This window comes from Carassius gibelio, chromosome B23 (assembly GCF_023724105.1).
Source record: "Carassius gibelio isolate Cgi1373 ecotype wild population from Czech Republic chromosome B23, carGib1.2-hapl.c, whole genome shotgun sequence".
Classification (NCBI taxonomy): domain Eukaryota; kingdom Metazoa; phylum Chordata; class Actinopteri; order Cypriniformes; family Cyprinidae; genus Carassius; species Carassius gibelio.
Window position 1 is genome coordinate 17,990,904 of NC_068418.1, and position 19,687 is coordinate 18,010,590.

At 35.5% G+C, this 19,687-nt stretch overlaps 1 protein-coding gene across 1 annotated transcript in view; it reads right to left on the minus strand.

Annotated features, from left to right (window-relative positions):
- LOC128011894 (sodium channel protein type 8 subunit alpha-like) overlaps nt 1-13,853 on the minus strand; it is a 54,035-nt gene extending 40,182 nt beyond the window's left edge. The window contains exons 1-5 of the mRNA XM_052594673.1: nt 13,489-13,853; nt 9,573-9,904; nt 1,506-1,624; nt 276-365; nt 36-164 (exon numbers count right to left, since the gene is read on the minus strand). Of these exons, the coding sequence (XP_052450633.1) occupies nt 36-164; nt 276-365; nt 1,506-1,624; nt 9,573-9,848 (614 nt within the window). The 5' untranslated portion in view covers nt 9,849-9,904; nt 13,489-13,853. The remainder of the gene's footprint in view (nt 1-35; nt 165-275; nt 366-1,505; nt 1,625-9,572; nt 9,905-13,488) is intronic.
- Nucleotides 13,854-19,687: the final 5,834 nt, after the last annotated feature.

The following is a 19,687-nucleotide window of genomic DNA, read 5'->3' on the forward strand; positions in this document are numbered from 1 at the left end:
ATTTTTCATAATGATATTAATGATAGAATACTTACGCCATTGAGATGACCATGAAATCCAGCCAGTTCCATGGATCTCTAAGGAATGTGAAGTCATCTATACAGAATCCACGGGCAATTATTTTTACAGCTGATTCAAACGTATAAATTCCAGTAAAGGTATACCTGAAGGAAAGAGCAGCAGTACGTGGATTGAGAAAAAGGAAATAAAATCTGCTGTGTATATCTATGATTTTGTGATGTGAATGGCAAGCTGTGGTTACGATAAATACTTACTCTACTTGTTTGGACCACTCGGGAGGATTACTAAAAGTCATGAAGACACAATTGGTCAAAATCGTACACATTATGAACATGCTGAATACTGTGAGCGTCAGTTAAGGAACTTCTGGGATATAAAAAAAAAAAAAAAGGAATTTTACAGTTTAAATATAAATATCAGGACATTCATCAAAACAGAATGCCAAATACAGACAGAAAATGGTGAATTTTGTCTATTTGTAAAGCACTGCTAGGTGATTGATTTATATTTATATTTATGTATTCATCTAAACAGCCATTGTTGCAAAGTAGATTAAAATCTTTAATGCAAGAAGTATAATTTTGCATACAGTATCAGACAAACACTTATTTTACAAAGTTTAATATGAACAAATTATACTTGTTTTCCATGTTTGCCACTAAATGAACAGAGATTGATGTTTAATCATGTTCATTTATACAGTTTATCTTTTATACTGTTGGAATAATAAAATATTCACAAAAAAAAACATTAATGAATTGTGAATATTTAATATATTACCCAGCCCTAGAGCTTACATCATAATGGGGAGTTTCCAGCTCATCTATGTCAGTTATGTAGGCAGTTCAAATCTTTTTGTTTGGACTACAACCACATTAACCAACAAATCAGTCCTCAGAGGACAGGGAATGGCATTACACTTCAAATCTTTGTGGTAGCCTATATGTTTGAAAATTATTGTTTCCATTCAGCTCAATATTAACAGCAAGGCTTCTGTCTGTAAATATTTTATGAATGAACTGGGAGTTAATGTGGCATGACTGACATCACAATCAGCCACTATTTGATCAGAAAGACAAGTCAGTTTTAAATTGTGCTGTATTGGCCAATAGGGAGACTGCTTCTGCATGGCATATGACCACTCAACTAGATGTCCTCAGCCATGGGTTCCAGCATCAAAACAGGACACAAAGGGGCTAAAAACAGGCAACAGCGCTCCACCATTTTCTCTCTATTTGGCATCTCTACTGTCAAACAAAAAAGTTGCCATGCATCTAAAATTCACACCTACATCCACACCCACTGATATGCTGTTACAGTTCCACACTAGAACACATGGTTTAACTACATATTAGTATGCATCTATAGCATTACTCCTGACCACCGCATGTACTCTAGCGATAAGCAGACACATTACATATTTGACATAGAGAGAGACAACATAGACATTCAACAGATACATTTTAATAGCTGAAAAAGGATATGAATGTATCAAAATTTTAATCGCTATTCGTCTAGCGAGATTAAAAGGGCTTATCATGTACAAGGAAGGTGTGGCACTAAAGCGGAAGATTGTTTTCCCTTTATTTAGGACTATAAATGTCTGTGGAGAGGAAAAAGGAACAAGCCAGAGAGAAGAGAAAGACAGAGAAAGAGAAAGAGAAACATCAGATTAGTTGCAAGCAGAGAGAAACATCATCACTTATTCAACTGGACTTTAAGAGGTAATAATCGCATACTGAAAGCTACGTCTGTTTCTAGAGGACAAGGCATCATAATGAAGACAAACTGCTTTATATACTACTAAATAATTAAAATTGCATTCTTTGGCAAGTAGTAAGTAAATCCACAAGTCTTTATGCAAAACATCCATACTGTCTATGGAGTACAATAAAGTTTAAAGATTATGCAACAGTTAGTTCCGGTTCTCAAATTTGATTGGTTGAGAGTGCTGCTATGTAGTCCAACACAGTGATATGAATATCAGTATGGTTGTAATTTGAATTTAAGATTGAGGCTGCAAGATGCTTGAAGGAATAATTCACCCAACAATGAATAATAATAATACATTATTTTATATAGTGCCTTTACAAGAAATAAAAATACTTAAATAATGAAAAATCTATCATCGATTCTGCCATTTCTAAACAGCAATGTAAGAGTTTAATTTCTACCACCTCTGTATCCACTACGGGTGTGGCAGTTCTCGGTAAAAAAAAAAAAAATCGAACCATACCGTTCTTCACCCACGGTTTGACACGCACTTACACAGAGGTTCAACTTAATTCTGACAACACATCTGTAAAGTTATAAATATCTGTTCGGCTAACAGTGTTCACATTCGGTATTCACATTCTGGCTTACAAATGCACTACAAAAACTGCAATGAACCCACCCTGGACAACCAGTCTTTGTTCAGTGCGAGTGCTATATGCTTGAATAACAGTCAATTATGCAATCATCTCTCTGGTGTTGATGATGCGAATGCCCAGATGAGATCTGAACAGCACACATTGCTATTGGTGTTTAAATTTAACTCAATAAATCCTTGCCATTTTAAACACCAAAGAGCCTAAAGATGTGAATGAGAACTTGTGTGCGCCGTGAGAAGATTTATGTGTGCACTCATCCAATGTGCACACGCAAATATTGAGTTAATTTTAAGTTTTGTCCTTGAATTTACAAATTCACACAAAAAATTATGTCAGAATGCCTGTCTTGGTAAGTATCCTAGCAGAGATAGCCAGCTGAACGTGCAGTATCAATGCACTGGATCCATGCATTCTCTTAAAGTGACAGCACATTCTTAATGGTAATCGAACAGCAATAACAAAGAAATCACTCATTGCTCTTGTTAGACCTACCTGAAAAACATGAGAACCATTGTTTATTTTATTTGTATCTTTGCTCTTTTGTGTTTATTTGTGCTGTTACCTGTAGTTATGTTGTTTGTTATTTCTTTATTTTTCCCTAAACATAGCACATACTTAACCGGACCAACTCTTAAACCATGTTACAAAACCACAAGATGAACAATTGAAGCCGTGGTGTCCACCACAATTTTACTGTTAAGACTGCTTAAAAATTTGGTTATTGTTAACCAAAACATTGTCAGTAAGCTGTTTTTTGCTGACACTCCTGTTTGCTTTATTAAATCATAATGTACTGCCATTGTAATGAAATCACCCAACCAGATATTCATTCAATTAAATTTTGTTTTCTGTCAAAAGTTGGAAAGACATGAGGGTGAGTAAATGTTGACATTTTCACTTCATCATTAACCCTTGAAATACCCAAAATAATGATGGAAAGTGTAAACAACATATAGGATTAGGAATAAAGAAACACTACTAAATTCTGTTTCGTAACTACAACATACAATAGAATTTACCACATAAGTAGAAAATGATCTTCCCTGAGCTGTGACTAAACAACTGAAAATAGCAGAGCACACCAGAGAATTTGGAGAAGCACTACTGACTCATTAGGCCACTTTACCCCATTCCAGGAAAGTACATAAAATACACAAAGGATTTTTAACCTTACATAGCCCACTGAATATTTGACACATATACATTTCTAAGGCCACTAAATTATCAGCATGATCAAAACTGCTGAAAAATCTGTTACACAATTTACTACATGCCTTCTGTCCTCTTATATTTCATACTTTTAAACTTTTAGTAGAATTCTAAAAGGTTTGCACACACCTTTTTCTGTTAAAGTAAACGGGAATAACTGATGCTGTTAGTAATATTTCAATAAGATGGTCTGAACTTGTTTACTTGATTATCCATACATCATTTTGTGTGTGTGTGTGTGTGTGTGTGTGTGTGTGTTAAAATGTATCATAATAAATAGCTTTTGGAGAACATGTATTTGCATATCTCTCAATCATCAGTTTTGCCCACACAATTAAAATGACAGCAGCTTGATAATAAAATTAAGCATTAAAATGTTATCGAGAGAAATAGCATGACAGCTGATATTTCTATGAATTATTATGCATATTTATGTAATTCTGCTATACTGATTTACAAGCTGCAGAAAATTAATCTTAACCTTTTCATAATCTAAATAACAACATTACCTATGCAACAATTTCTATATTTTTGTTTGATTTGGGCCTATGAAAAAAAGGGTTTTTTTGTCTCATGGAATGCAAGTCCTGTATTTTATACCATATCATGTCATAGCAATAATATCCTAATAAAACTTAAAACACATATGCAAACTTTTTAAAAAATATTATGTGTAAAGGTTCAATAAACTGTCTGTTAAATATATATATAAAAGTCTGTCTGAATTTATATGAGCCCATGAACGAGTCAGTGTAAGCTCACCAGCCTTTCAGCAGATAACCTCATAATTGTTTAAATAAAATATGTTCACTACCATGAAAGTTTCATGGGAGGTTGTGTACATTTGCAAAGAGGGGATGTACCCCTGCACTTCCTTTTACATGCCTGAGTTTAGAGGAACACTTCAGCACCATGGAGAGCGCCAATCTATGCAGCACCATATCATCATATTCATCTGCACTTTACATGCAGAAACTCCTCAGAAGAATATATATGCATAATATGATACACAATGACAAATTAGGTTAAAGAAGCACAGCTCAGTAAATAACACTTTGTATAAGTAACTAAAGATGGAAAAGAGCCACATCTATTTGGGTCAGACTGAATCAGGCCACCATGTCAACTACATACTGGGACCTGCTTAGTCAAAAAAAATCTGCTCACTGCTCAGCAATATCAACAGCATGTGTGACATCAGGGTTCAAAAGCTGCATGCTGTGGGGACAAAACAGGAGAAGACTCCTTCAAACCAGCAGCCCACGGCCAACCGCATATGAAACATTAGATGAAAAATAATCAGAACTGATGCATATATGAAAAAAAGTATTTGCTTGCTATAGTACATGCGCACACACAAGAGAAGTGCATGTGGGTTTCGTCTTTTTAATGCTTGACAGGCTGCACAGCTACTGAAAATTTCATAATCCAGAACGGAGAAGAAAAAAGACATAGAGAGATAAAGTGACAGAGAAAGACAGCCCATAGAGGAATGAGTAAGCAGTGAGAGGAAGGGAGGAAGATGGAGAACGAATGGGGCAACAAGAAAGACAATTAAAAAACAATAGGAAACAGAAAAAAAGAGAGCAGAAGCTATAAAAAAAGCTGTAAAACTGGACACAGCCTCAAGCACTGAAAAAAAAAAAACTCTGAAAAATGTCCTTCAAATCAGCTAAGGTAATAATAAAGAAACAAGGGGGAAAATAATACTGATGGAAATGCACCATGATATAAAATTTGTTCATAAAAATAAGAAATTAAATGAATAAAATCTCAGTTAAATTGTTAAAAAGTATAGGAAGTTATAACATTTTGATAAAATGAAATGCCTGAGTTAAAATAAATAAATAAATAAATAAACGTCATACTTGCCAACATATTTCCATACAAGAGATGTCACTAACTAGAAATTGCAATATGTTCAGTTAAAACTGTACATTTACATTTCTAAAATAAATGTGCACATTTTGCTAAATAATGCTGTTATTACTAGACACTGCAATATGTTCGGTTAAAAAAATTATTCAGACACTAAAATGATTACATGTATTTATTTTAATTTTCCAACTGAGGCTTCCAAACAGGGAAAACATACAGAAAATAAGAGAGAGAGAGAGAGAGAGAGAGAGAGAGAGATTGTGTTACAGGATGATGCCAAGTGAATAGGTAAAAGTGATGTAAAAAAAAAAAATTATAAATAAATAAATAAATAAAAACAATGCAGGTGAAGCACAGACCACACCTTTGGCAGGACACATGGGGAGGAGAGAAACATGAAGAAACATAAATGACAGAGATGGTGACTAATGTATGATGTAAAAGATTGAGAAGATTCAGAGCCAAAATAACTTATATCACAATCCAAGGTCAAGCTCTCTTCATTCTGTAACATTTAATTTCATACATTATAAAATATTCTCAAATAGCTTCATTTTCAAACCTGTGCTTTAATTATGTTTATTAAAATTAAAAGAATTACTGCATTACGTATATTTGTGACCCTGGTCATCATAAGTAGCACGGGTATATTTGTAGCAATAGCCAACAATACATTGTACGGGTCAAAATTATCAATTTTTCTTTTATGCCAAAAATCATTAGGATATTAAGTAAAGATCATGTTCCACGAAGATATTTTGTTAATTTCCTCCCATAAATATATAAAAACTGGATTTTTGATAAGTAATATGTATTGCTAAGAACTTAATTTGATCAACTTTATAGGTATTCAAATATTATCATAAATCAATATATCAATAGCACCCTTATTTGATCAGCTTTCAGATGATCTGTACATTTCAATATGAAAAAAAAATTGACCCTTATGACTGTTTTGTGGTCCAGGGTCACATTTATCTTAAAATAAAGCACAGAGAAAATTGTACAGGCTTGTTCCTGCATGTAGCCATTTACAGCACATGTACTGAGGCATGTAGCTAACAGAAACAAATGAGATGCCTACATTATAAGATGAGTATTTATAAGAGCTGCTGAGAGTGCTGAGGCTGTGAACAGATGTGAGAGAGTAGTGATACGGCCATTATACTGAAGCAGTGCATCACCCTGCCTTCTCCAGCCCCCCAACCAGCCCAGACAAGCCCACTCTGAGTGCCGCGTCATCAAAGGGGGAAGCAATGGTTCTACAAGGCACATTTTGAAGAGCCCCTTCTAAGATTTATGACCCCGTATGGAGCTTTGACTCTCTGTCTTTCTTCTTTTGTCTCCCCTTTCTACAAACCCTTTACTCAAACAGAACATGTTCCTGGATCAACAACAATCTTATCAAACAGTCAGAGCACAAACCTGATTCCCAGGGATCACACTTACTAATTAACCGCATATCTTGCGTCCAGCGTAAATCACATTGAAAATAAAACCAAAAACAAAAGATTTTTATAAATGCATAAATATAAATCAATGTTGTTTAAGAACCTGAAAAATTTAGATCCAACATGTCTTACTTTGGGTAAATACTGTTAAGCATCTCTATCTCACAACTGATTTGTTTTCATCATACTGGACTGTATAACCATCTCCTTGATTCATCTGTGCTGGAGGACTCAGGGTTCATCAGCTGCTCCAATAGCAAAGTTTCCTAGGCTAATTGCTTCTGATAGTGTCACAGGTCTGGATTTAAAAGCTGCCAGCTCCCATTTCTCAGCTGGTTTTACACTATGAAGAGAGCTGCCCTGAGCCTACTGCTGCAAGCTGCAAGTCGAGCCTAGCGTGTGGAAACAAAAGGACAATGGGATGCGGAGAGATCTGATCCCCATGCTACCAAAGCTTACAATCAAAGAGCCATTAAATCCTTAAGATATCAGGATAGTTTGACAGATACTTCTACAATACGGCATGTAAATATAAATGTGATGCAGAGATGCATCTAAATATAAAAAATTCTAACATAAGGTCTAACGTGAGTGATGTTTACAATAAAAATGAATTTGATTCAGAACACAATTCTGTTCCTTAACACCACGTTTCACATACGCTCTTCCATGAGGTTTTCATTGGGAGACTGAAATCTCCTTCCTGTGCATGCATGGAGCAGGCGGTTACGTAACAGACAGTGTGTGCTGCATGAGAGGGAGGCAGAGGAACGAGACTGAGGGAGAGAGCAAGAGAGGGAGGCAGGGAAAGGCTCCAACACATGTACACATTAACAAGCATTAACACTCAAATGAGCCGGTGCATTATTTAGTAAAGTCCAGTGTGGCAGACACGGCTAAAGCCTCACCACTGCACTTAGCGCTGAGCCAAACAGAAACAGATCTGAGCCTGCTGGGCTCCATTACAACTCAGACAGAAAAGATGACCTCATCTTCACCCGTAGGCTACATCTCATAACAACAACTCGCACCTGAAAATCTGTTTGAAGACTAGCTTGCATCTGATATTGTTTATTTTTAACATAAAAAACAAGCCACTGTTTTATGACTTGTAACACATCAAGAAGTTGTGCATTCATTAAAAAGTCTTCGAGCACAAAATGCTGCACTCTTATTATATTCACAGCATTTTTCACCACATACTAACTGCACAATATTTTAAATGAAAGGTTGAAAAATTTGAAATTATAAAATGTTGTGGCATTTGGTTTTTACTCCACACGACTGTGTAGAACCTTTAGCATGATTTGTGAATGATCCAAAGAGCGTCTTGTGCTTCAGTGGAGGTTTAGAGTTAAAAATTCATTTTCATGTTACATCATGACAATTACTACTTGTTTTAAATTTCAAACACCTAAAACCTTTCCAGGTTTCTATTTTGAGCTCCAGATTTTTTTTTATCATAAATGATAAAAGCCAGTATTTGAAAATCAAAATAGTCAAAGGTTGGCATACAGTTCAGAAATACTAGTAAACACACAGCATGATGTTATATTATTAGGCAAAACGCAATAGATTAACCATTAGTTGTGAGCTCTGAATGGACCCAGCAATTCTGTCCATAACATGGATCTAAACTAACTTTTAAGCATTTAAAGATGTTTGCTGAATGAAACATTATTGAATGAAACATTATTTTAAATGAAAGTAAAAAAAAAAACATTTATAATGTTACATAATATTTTGAAGGTCTTACAGCACAACAAAAATTGGAGTAATAGCTGCTTAAAATTTATCTTTGCCATCACATGAATAAATTACATTTTAAAAGATATGAAAACAGAACAGTGTTGTTTAAATTTTATTCAAATTTCTAAATAGTAAAAAAACATTTTGTATTTGTGATCAAATAAATGCAGCTTTGTTCAGCATAATAGACATCTTTTACAATGAAATCACTTGAAAAATCTTACCAAAGCCAAACTTTTGAAGGGGAGCCTACATTTTAGTTAGATGTGGAATACATTTCAGAGAAGTAGTTCTCACTTTTTTTCTCATATTTTTTCTATCTTCACATACACATGGCAACACAAAAGACTACCAAATACTGATTTCACCGAAACCTTACACAACAACATTACAGATCTTTAAATATCCTAACTATCCTCGTTCCACTACTCAGAGAGCTATTCAAATATGCCGCACGGTTCCTTTAAATGCACTGGAGCATTTCTTTTGGCTGTTCATTTCTAAACGATTATTACTGGAACAATTAAAACAAGTCTGTCAGCTGGAACTGTAAAGCTTCAAGAGACCACTGCAAACCTCCTCTACAAGCCGTTTTTAAGCATCATCTCATACTCAACCTACAATATACATAAACAATAAACAAATTCTTCTGCCCTGTAGTGGATTACAGGAGGATGTTATTCACATTGTCATATGTTTACCAAGTAAATCCGACAACTGCATGTCACCATCAGAGGTTTTCGCACATGAGAATAACAATAAATGACCTGGAAAAGTTAGGGAAAAACACATCAGCTTCTCCACTTTTATAATGATCCATAGTTTACTGCTCAGAATGTAACATGTGAAGGCCAGATTTCCAAGACTTAAACAGACATAATGACACACTCACTTTCTTATTCATGTAGAAAGGATCGAGATCCTCCAATGGTGTTGCCACCATTCCAGGAGGGATATCCCCATAGATGAAGGGTAGACTCTTGCCCACCTCCAGGTCAGTGTTAGGCTTGGGTTTGTTCTCGTCGTCATCGTCGCGGTAGCTGTTGTCTTGTTTAGGTGGCGGCTTGGCTTTCTCCTCAGCAATGCGCTTCTCAATTTCACACAGAGATTCCCTGGTAAAGTATTTGAAGCTGTCAGGTCCTGGCGGTGCAAAAAATGGTGCAGCCATGTTTTCATCCTGCAGCAACTTCTTCTCCTGTTATGTACCCTCCACGGCAGCCAGTTCTATATTGGAAAGAGAAAAGGACATTATTGGACAACTTGACTCAGAATCATACAGTAGTCTTGTCCACACTACAACTTGTTTTGTCCCATAAACAAATAGTTGTAAAGCAACTGTGCACTCTTACTCCCAAAAGTCAGCCAATGAGATAAGAGCTTACCAGATCAAGAAAGTATTTTCTAATTTCACATTCAAAATGTTCATTTAAGCATTTTGCATATCCTTTCAAACATTCTGTATCAGTTCATGCATTCCCTGGGAATCAAACCTGCATTGTTTGTGATAGTGTGCTTTCTGAGCTCGTATCAATATTATATTACATTCATGTTCTATATATTTATTTGCATGTAGCATAAGAAATCTGCAAGATACAAGCATTGGCAGAAACCGAATCATTTCTAATCTGCTGGTTAAGCTGTGACGTAAAAAATACTTTTTCTGGGTCTAAGCCTCCACTATCTTGAAGAATGTGGGTAACCAAATAGTTGCTGGTCCCCATTAACTTCCACTGAATGACAAATATACAAAGATTTTTTTGCAGTACTATCCCTTTAACGTAAGTTTACAAAAACTCACAGCATACACTAAAGCAAAGACATTAGATACAAAGACTGGGAGGAAGTGCAATGTGCACAATGATGGAATAAGCCCAATGTTCTGAACATTTGCATTGGCAGGTTCAGCTTGAAAGCTTTTTAAATACTATTTGAGAATAAAAAAAACAAATATGAGACAATTGTCAAGATTTTATTGCTGATTTAAGTGTAGCATGCAGTTTTTGAGATCCCCATTCAAGTAAGTAAGAGTTGGTTTTGGACGCCTGAAATAGCTTCCCAGAGGCTCTGTAAATATGGCTGCCGAGTGAACAGACTTTCACTCAAAGCGACTTTGACTGCAGTCTCTGTGCTCACAGTGTCCTGGACACCAATATTATTCATTAAAGATCATTAAAGATGAATCACTGTGTGGCCAACTGAGATTTCGGTATTGAGATAAAGGTTAGAACCAAAATTTTAGGTAGTAGTATGACAGCACACTGTGAGTGTATATTAGCACTGTTTGTTGTTTGTTTGTTTTTGGGATTTAACAGAGTAATTAAAATCTATACTTGGTTGATCTTTAATGAAGGTTAGCAAATGGAGAAATCTAAAATTCCAGGACTTAAAGTTGAGATGAAATAGAAGTAGTGACAGATCAGTTGACTGCAAGAAAATGATTTAAGATGACTAAATGATTTGAAAAATCTAGTATACATCACCAGACAGAAGTTATTTGCATTAGAATTTTAAATAAGATCTAAAAATTTGCTTGTATAGAAAAACTGTAAATGTACATTGTGTCTACTTTCAAAATAACTCTGATCTTAATATGTAGCTAGATTTTCTAATCTACAACATTACAATAACTATTCATTCCTACATATGATAATTTGTTGTCAATTGATCACCAGCTACTATCTTGTATCATATTATCAATACTTAAAATCGAAGCTAAGAGAGCCCACACAATCTTGTCACAAATATAAAGTGCAAAATGTCATTTAGATTTAATTCTAGCTTGTGGAAAGATAGTCTTACTGAACAATACTACCTTGTTACATCATCTGCTCATACAAACTGATATGTTAAGCACATGAAAGTAAAATGCTAAGCCTTGCATCTAAAAATATTACCTTACACATCAAAACAATCTGTTGCTAAATTGAGAGCATGTTAAAGAGAGACTGGCACTAGATCCTGGATGAGTCATCCACTTCATGAAAAATGAAAAGCACCCTCCATTACAAGCAGATAAAGGTGATACTTAGTGTTTGTCTTGGGATTACACTTGCAATAATATTAATTGCCTTTGTGATAAGTGATTCATTGGACTTTATTCCTGATTTGTGCTTGCGTAACTTATCATGGTATGGTACTTTTGGGTCATTATGATGGATGTTTCTATTTTAGATGAAAGGGTGCTGGGAGCTGAAAGGATGTAGACTGGATTAGAAGATACCTCATGAGATCACAAGCAGTTTTGAACCTGTCTTCCTCATGAACAAAACCTCCACTGAGAGGCCGATTTGGGACATGCATTATGTCCCTAAGGCTGCAGAATGGGAAATGGGGTGGGTGAAGGGAGACCTAGTGAACCACATCATCTAAAACCTTGTGTGCACTTACGGGCCAGAGAGGTTCTTATTTACCTTCAAGCAAATAAGAACCTTAAACAAAATATCAAGGAATGCTACAACCAAATGTTGGCACATAACAGACACAATTTGTGGCAAAAGTATGAATCTGATATCACTTCAAGACCTGCTGGAAATTAAAAAAAAAAACAGCTTAAAACAGCCTTAGACAGTTTATCAGTCTTAGCAGGTCTCTTGGCAGGTCTAAACAGGGGTTTGGCACTTACTTGGTCAGACTAGGAGACCAGCTTAAACCAGCAAAGAGCTGTAAACCAGTGTAGGCCAGTTTAAGTAGATTTTTTTCCCATAGCAATGAAACAGATAAACAAAATAAATTATCATAATAACATCCAAACACATTTTGTAATTGTCATTTTCAATGTCTTATTAGTAAAACTGTGTAAAGCTGTGTGGTCAGAGAGGATCTTGCCTTACGGGAGCTGTCCAATCAGCACCACACTGTAAAAATTGACTTATACGTTTATTTATTTATTATTATTATTATTATTATATACAAGAGGAAATTAGAATTACTTTAAATCTAAATTTAAATATAAAATATAAAAATGAAATGTAAGAGCAACAATATTTCTACACATTTCGCCCCAACAAGCCCAACAGTGTTGTCTGAATACACATCTACATTCTAGAAAAACCTGCTGATTTAAGGTTTCCAGAATTTCCAGCATGCAATGCAATATGAACAAATTATGCATTTATGGTTAAAAGATTATTATTTTACCATATGGTATTAATTGTGTTGTCTTGTAAACTAATTGTTAGTTATGTGTTAAAAAGCACATCTTGTTACTTACATACATTTCATTAAAATTGAAAAATTAACAAATTCTCTATTATGAAGCACACACACACAAATAGTTGCCCTCACAAGATTTTATAAGCTGTAATGATCTTTTGCATTTTGTAAACAATCACACTCAAATTGGTTAAATAGTGCTATGTAGTATTACTAACGACAGTTAAGAAATATAAGCATATTGTTTCTCAGGGGATTATTAAAAAGGTTGTAAGGGAATTCGTATCAAATGAACGAGGTGGGCTTCTGTTGGGTGGGCCTAAATATCTCGAAATAACTGAAGGGACTATGCTGGGCTGCACAGGGACACAGCTTTAGAAAATTTCAGGAGGGTGCAGCTTATTTACAGATGAGAGGACATAGGTTAATTTTGAAAGCATTATGAATAAAATTATGAATTCATTTCCATCCATGTGCTTTTCGAGATTCTTTGCACACCGAACTGTCAAAACGACACACTAACGTCTCCAAATGTAAAACACGTCAACAGATGATGTATATTGGGACATAAATTAAAATTCCTTAAAACAAACCTCTACCTTATTTCAAGAACATCGTCAAGTGTGGTTATGTGACTCGATGCGAAGTGGTCCTACCTTGATTTCATCAATGTTTGGTCATGAAATCCTTATCAGCACAACGGTTCTTTGCGTTCTCCAAGCATCTTTGCGTTTTCCAAAACGTTGTCACGTTTTCCTCGGCGTCAGAAAACTATTTTTCTGAAAACGTACGTTTCTAAACAGCCCGACGCCTTCACGAAAGCGGGCCAAAGCTGCAGAGGGAAAACGGAAAATAGGCTACTACATGTTTTTTTCCCCCGCTATTTACGTTTTAGTCACATAACCGCATTTCTAAGCAAAACTTCTATCGCTTTTAGAAAACAGTGAGATATCTCAACGACGCTCGTGAGGAACATAAACAAGAAAATGTAGCATACCACACCCGTGCAACCTGCGTCCACCCTACAAGCAGCCAAACACGTATTTGAACGTCTTGATTACAACGGATCACTTGTTCACTGTCCACGTGTGCATTTTTGCTCATTTGCTCAGCTTGACATATGATAAATTCCTGCAAGAAGACCTTTATTCAGATGAGGGTGCAAAGCTACAGGCTAAGGATCACGTCATTGATCATGCAAAAACAAATAACACACCACGTTTTGCCTTGCAAGAATGTGTTTAACTCACATTATGACCGCTTGATACTGTCATTTGAGCGGGTCAAATAAAAGGAACTTATCACAATAGGTTCACTTAAACAAGAAAGAGAACTGCATTACAGTTATTACAGCTATAACGGAATATAAAAGCGAATGTGCATTGGGCGAGAAGAGTCTAGCAGTAGAACTCCCTCAGCGTGTGGCGTCTCTGCGATATTCAGTGACAGTGCAACGACTTCCATTGCAGGGAATAAACACAATCGAGAGTGTGATATTTAAACACAACACTTACTATGATTACGATAGCGGGTATCCAAAAAAGTCCTCACTGGACTGCAGATGTCGAATAAATTGGGAAGAAATTACGGATTTCGCCATATTGTTGCTGCTACCTTCCTTTCAGTGTGCACTGTGTTATCCTGCATAGTTGATGACTCCCAGCAAAATGTTAAGGGAGTGTCGGCCAATAGGTAGCACAAGTTCCACAACAAGAGATTTCTTTTTAGTTTTCGTGATTGGAATTTCAGTTAAAGTGCCTCCTTTGAGAATTTGGTGTTTCAAGAATGTTTGGGAATGACGATTTTGATGTTGTGTTGCCTTAAATGTCTGAAGCAACAATCACACTGCCTTCATTGTGTTTCACTTGGAGTTTAAAAATATATTTAAAACGCTATTAAATAACAAATAAGTTGTTGGCTTAGTGTATTATCATGAGGGACAAACTCGCATGAAATTTATGTCAGTGTATTTGTTTAATGGTAGTGTTTTGTAAAGGATGACTTTCCTTTCTAGTGTCAACTTTAAGACATAAAAGTTTTAAATATGTATGCCTACTACAATACGCTGTTGTCTGTATAAACTAAAGACTTGAAATGTGTTGATTTGCATGTTCTTCCTTGTCCGGGTCTTTTAAAACATTACAGAACGATGTTACGTCACTTTCCGAATCTTTTCAGATAACCTAATAATCAGTTCCAAAGAGATTCGAATGTTTCTATCTGCTTTGTATCTCCCTCTTATTGCTTTCACATTTAAAATGTTTATCACAGCCCTACAATTAGTCTTCATTAGCTCGTTATCGTCTGGAATCACAGGTAGTTTAATTTTAACAATATTATTATTATTATTATTATTATTAACCCCTTTAATCCAAATAAAACAAATTGCATGCCTTTTGTGAGGCTTCAGACAATTCTAGTAAAAAAAATATAATTAATATAAATTCCTTTCGACAACTTTTATCAGTGGCAAGCTATATATATATATATATATATATATATATATATATATATATATATATATATATATATATATATATATATATATATATAAAAATTCTTAAATGTTTATTTATGAAGTAATTTCTTGAATGTTTTATTTTTATGCAACAAATTTTTACTCTATTTTGATAACTTTACTCTATCATTACTTATTCGATACAGGGATCTGTGTCTTCCCACTAACATTTACATGCATTGTGAGAGGATTATCTTAATACATCATTAGACCTTTGAAATATTGTACATAAAAAATGCATATAAATGGCTTATTAAATGTTACTGGCATTTTAAATGGGTTAATATTATTTACAGACAATCTAATCATCAGTGGATGTCATATAAAAAGGAATGAAAAGTGTTAAGTGCAACTTACTAAATTCTCTTTTAAGGTTGTGGAAAGCGACCTTTGCTGGATCCTCCAAACGACCTTCGTATTTCAGGAGGTCTTTCTGCATTGGAGGGTGCATGGCCTTGGCAGGTGAGCATACAGCGAATGTCAAGACATGTCTGTGGTGGGTCGGTCATCAGCCATCAGTGGGTAGTCACCGCATCCCACTGCTTCAGAAATAGGTGAGAAACTTATATGCTTCTCCTCCCTCGTGCCATGCAGCATTTGTGGGCAGACACACATCTTACTGTTTTAACTTTAAGCAAGTAGTTAAACTAAAATTATATACTTACTTGCAGTAGTTGTTCAGTTTATTATATCTTATCCCTTTTTAGATTAGCACTGGATGTAGACTACTTACTACAGCAAACCCTTTAACTCACAAATAAAATGCCTAAAACAATTTATACAAAAAATAATATGTTTTTGCAGATCTTTTGCATGCATTTTGTATCCTAATTTGTCCCTTAAATCTTTCTTTTATAGTAACAACTATAAATTACGAATAGTGGCTGGAGTGAATTCTCGATCCAAGTATGGAAAGGGTGTCCAGTATCGTTCAGTCCAGCAAGTGATCCTGCATGAGAATTTCAGCCGATGGAATTATGACAACGATGTGGCACTTTTGCATCTGTATCACCCTTTGTATTTCACAAAGCATGTGCAGCCTCTGTGCATAATGGAAAATGAAATGGATGAGAAACAACTTAGCTTCAGTGAGTGTTACATCACTGGTTGGGGCAGCTCAGTGATAGAAGGTTAGTATTTAAATGTCAAAAAACACTAGTCCAAAATTTCAGCATCAGAGATTATCATTATTAATAATTAAGCAAAATATGCAATAGGCAGCTCAGGGGTTTGCAGAAGTGGATTGTTGGATAAACTTTTATGATGAACACAAAGTTTAAATATATATTTTTTTGTGTTCCCATTTGCTCCAAAAGTAAAAGGAAAAAAAAACATTGACAGTGTTTCTATGACTTTCCAAAAAAGGAAAAAGAGATTGAGAGGTTGATTATGTTGGTCAGAAGAGAGAAATGTCAAATTAGTGTCACTCTGTCAGTCATTGTATTAGAAACATTCATGCATCAGCATAATTAATAATTTTTCTGTAATATAGTAAGATATATAACACAAAGTATAGTGTTAAAATTTATACAGTAGTTAAAACATTTTATTTTTTAAATCTACAAATTCACATTGTTAAAACCTGGAAATGCATAATCACAGTATTAAATGGGTTCATATATCAGAGAGAAGCTCTATTTTTTTCTTTCTATCAAACTGTTAAAAGTATGTTTATAAGTTTTAAGTAAGTTTCTATAATAAGTTCTTTCCTTCCTCTTTGAGAAGAAAACCATGAACACTTACATTTTACATGACAACAACATTTTTCCTCTAACAAAATATATATACATAATTCTGAAACATTTGACTTTTTTTGTAGGAATGTTATTTAGCACTCTTCAGGAAGCTGAAGTTGATCTCATTGATGCTGGGATCTGCAACCAAAGGAGCTGGTATGATGGCCATGTTAATGACAACATGATCTGTGCAGGATTTGACAAAGGGGGAGTCGACACATGTCAGGTAATGTTGTCTCATTATTTCAGAGTAACTGGTCAGTGAAAGACAGTGATTAACAAGATCTCTTCAATTAAGGGTGACAGCGGTGGTCCGCTACAGTGTTACAGCAAAGACATGGAGAGATTTTACCTTTATGGTGTGACAAGTCATGGAGAAGATTGTGCAATGCCAAAGAAACCAGGCATATATACTCGTGCTAGCCGGTACACCGTCTGGCTAAGAAAAGCTCAAGCAAAATCTGTATCTGCTGCCTCAATCGAAGATCTGCCAGTTTTTAAATTAATCTCAGCCCTGTTTTTCTCTGCCTGCATGGGCCTGCTAATGTGAGCCATCCCCCATCAGAGATCAGAACAGCTCTCTGGGTTATGTGCTCTGTTCCTGTCATTAAGTGTAACAATAAAATGTACTGTATTTAACATTTTTTCTAATTGTATTTTATAATCTCATTTATTTTATGTTTGTGCTTTTGGAAATAGAACTTTACTTACCTTATTAGACATTATTCTGAAATTAAGGTTAATTTTGAGCACAAATTGCAGTTTGCAATTGTAATAATTGAAAATATGTTTAATTGTTTTTGTTTTTTTGTATTTTCATTCACTTATGGCAGCCGAGAGAGCTCACTGCGCTGCAAATGAAAAATACATGCAAATAGAAAAAAAGACCTACAAATTAAGAAGACATCATCAATTTGACAACACATCGAAAATGTTTAATGGGGTGGTTGATTGTGATTTCACTTTTTTAATGTTAGTTAGTGTGTAATTTTGCTGTTTGACCAAACAATATCTGCAAAGTTACGAAGCTGAAAGTTCAATGAAAACAGAGTTATCGTCTTTTAAAATTCTAGCAGTTTAATGCCTACAAAAACGGCTGGTAGGGACCAGAAGAAGTTAATTTCCGGATTCGTGACATCACAAAGTAAACCCAGATAAACAAGTATAGGTCTCTGCAGGAAAGTAATCGGAGTTACCAAATTAGGGTGTTTTTACACCATGATACCTGATTGGTTTATGTCATAGTGACATTAGGTTTAGGGGTGGGGTTGGGTAAGGGGGATCATTTAGATTGTATGATTTAGAAACACCCAGCAGTTTGAAAACACCCACATGGTGATAAACGCCCACTTTTGCTCTGCAGAGACCTAAGTCTCGATAAACCCCACCCTCAGGAAAAGGCAGCAAAGGGGGCGAGGCCATGCTGCACTGTTTTAGAGAAGAATAATAGAAAGCTAGAGGTGTATGTAAATCTGTTCATATATGAATCGTGATTCTGTCTTCTAATGAATCTAATGGACTTTTCTAATGGAGTTTCAAAATCAGGGTTCTAAAGCAGTGTTTCTTAATATGGTTCCACATGTCCCCCCTGCTCTGCACATGCTCTGCATCTCTCTCTCTCTCATTCAGCTCAGCTCCGGCAATGAACTGATACAATTATACACTTATTTTCACATAGCTATGAGAAGTGTTAAACAAACCATGCTATATTAAAGCTTTAATCAGAATAAAACTGTATATTGAAAGCTAACATAAGCAGTAGCATTTACAAAAAATAGTGTATCTAAAAAAAACAGCGGTTAATTCCATCGTGATTTCACATAGAGCAGCTGTTACTACACAGAGCTGTTGTTAACTGAGGAGATGCGCCAATTAACGCTGAAAATGAGGTGGATTTGTGCATCTTCTCTATTAACAATGGCTCTGTGTAGTAACAGCTGCTCTATGTGAAATCACGCACCTGATGGAATTAACCGCTGATTAGATAACCGGCTTTACTGACGAGATGCGCATAACGATCGGCCGATCATGATCGGAGCACCCCTAGTTATTATACTATGTGTAAACATAGTATACCTGTATACTAGATTTCATGATCTAAGGAAACGCTATCATGGTACGGAATGGGCCGAACCACAGCATTTCGTTACATAATTCAGGGAACAGTAGGTTACATATATAACCGAGATTTTCCCTTTCATAGGTCACTTCAATGCTGTGGTGATGTCACCATATGGGAACACTATACCATCACGTCTGATGTACCTGAGATAGCTGGGATCTGAGGAAAGAATCTGCTCAAGCTGAAAGAACCCGGTAGCCAGGAGATGTCCTTACATCCAGGCTGTAAAACTTGACAAAAATGCACAGTGAGGACCATCCTGCCACAGCACAAGTATTGTCCATAGAGGATCCACTAAGGAAGGCTTGCGATGAAGACACTGACCTTGTGGAATGAGCTTGAAAAATGAGGGCAAAATGAGTCTGCGTGCTTCATAGGCTAAGGATATAGCCTCCACCGGGGCCTTTATTTTTATTCCCAAACATATGAACAGCTGGTCGGACCCATTGAGCTGTATGATCAACATAGATCTTTAGCAC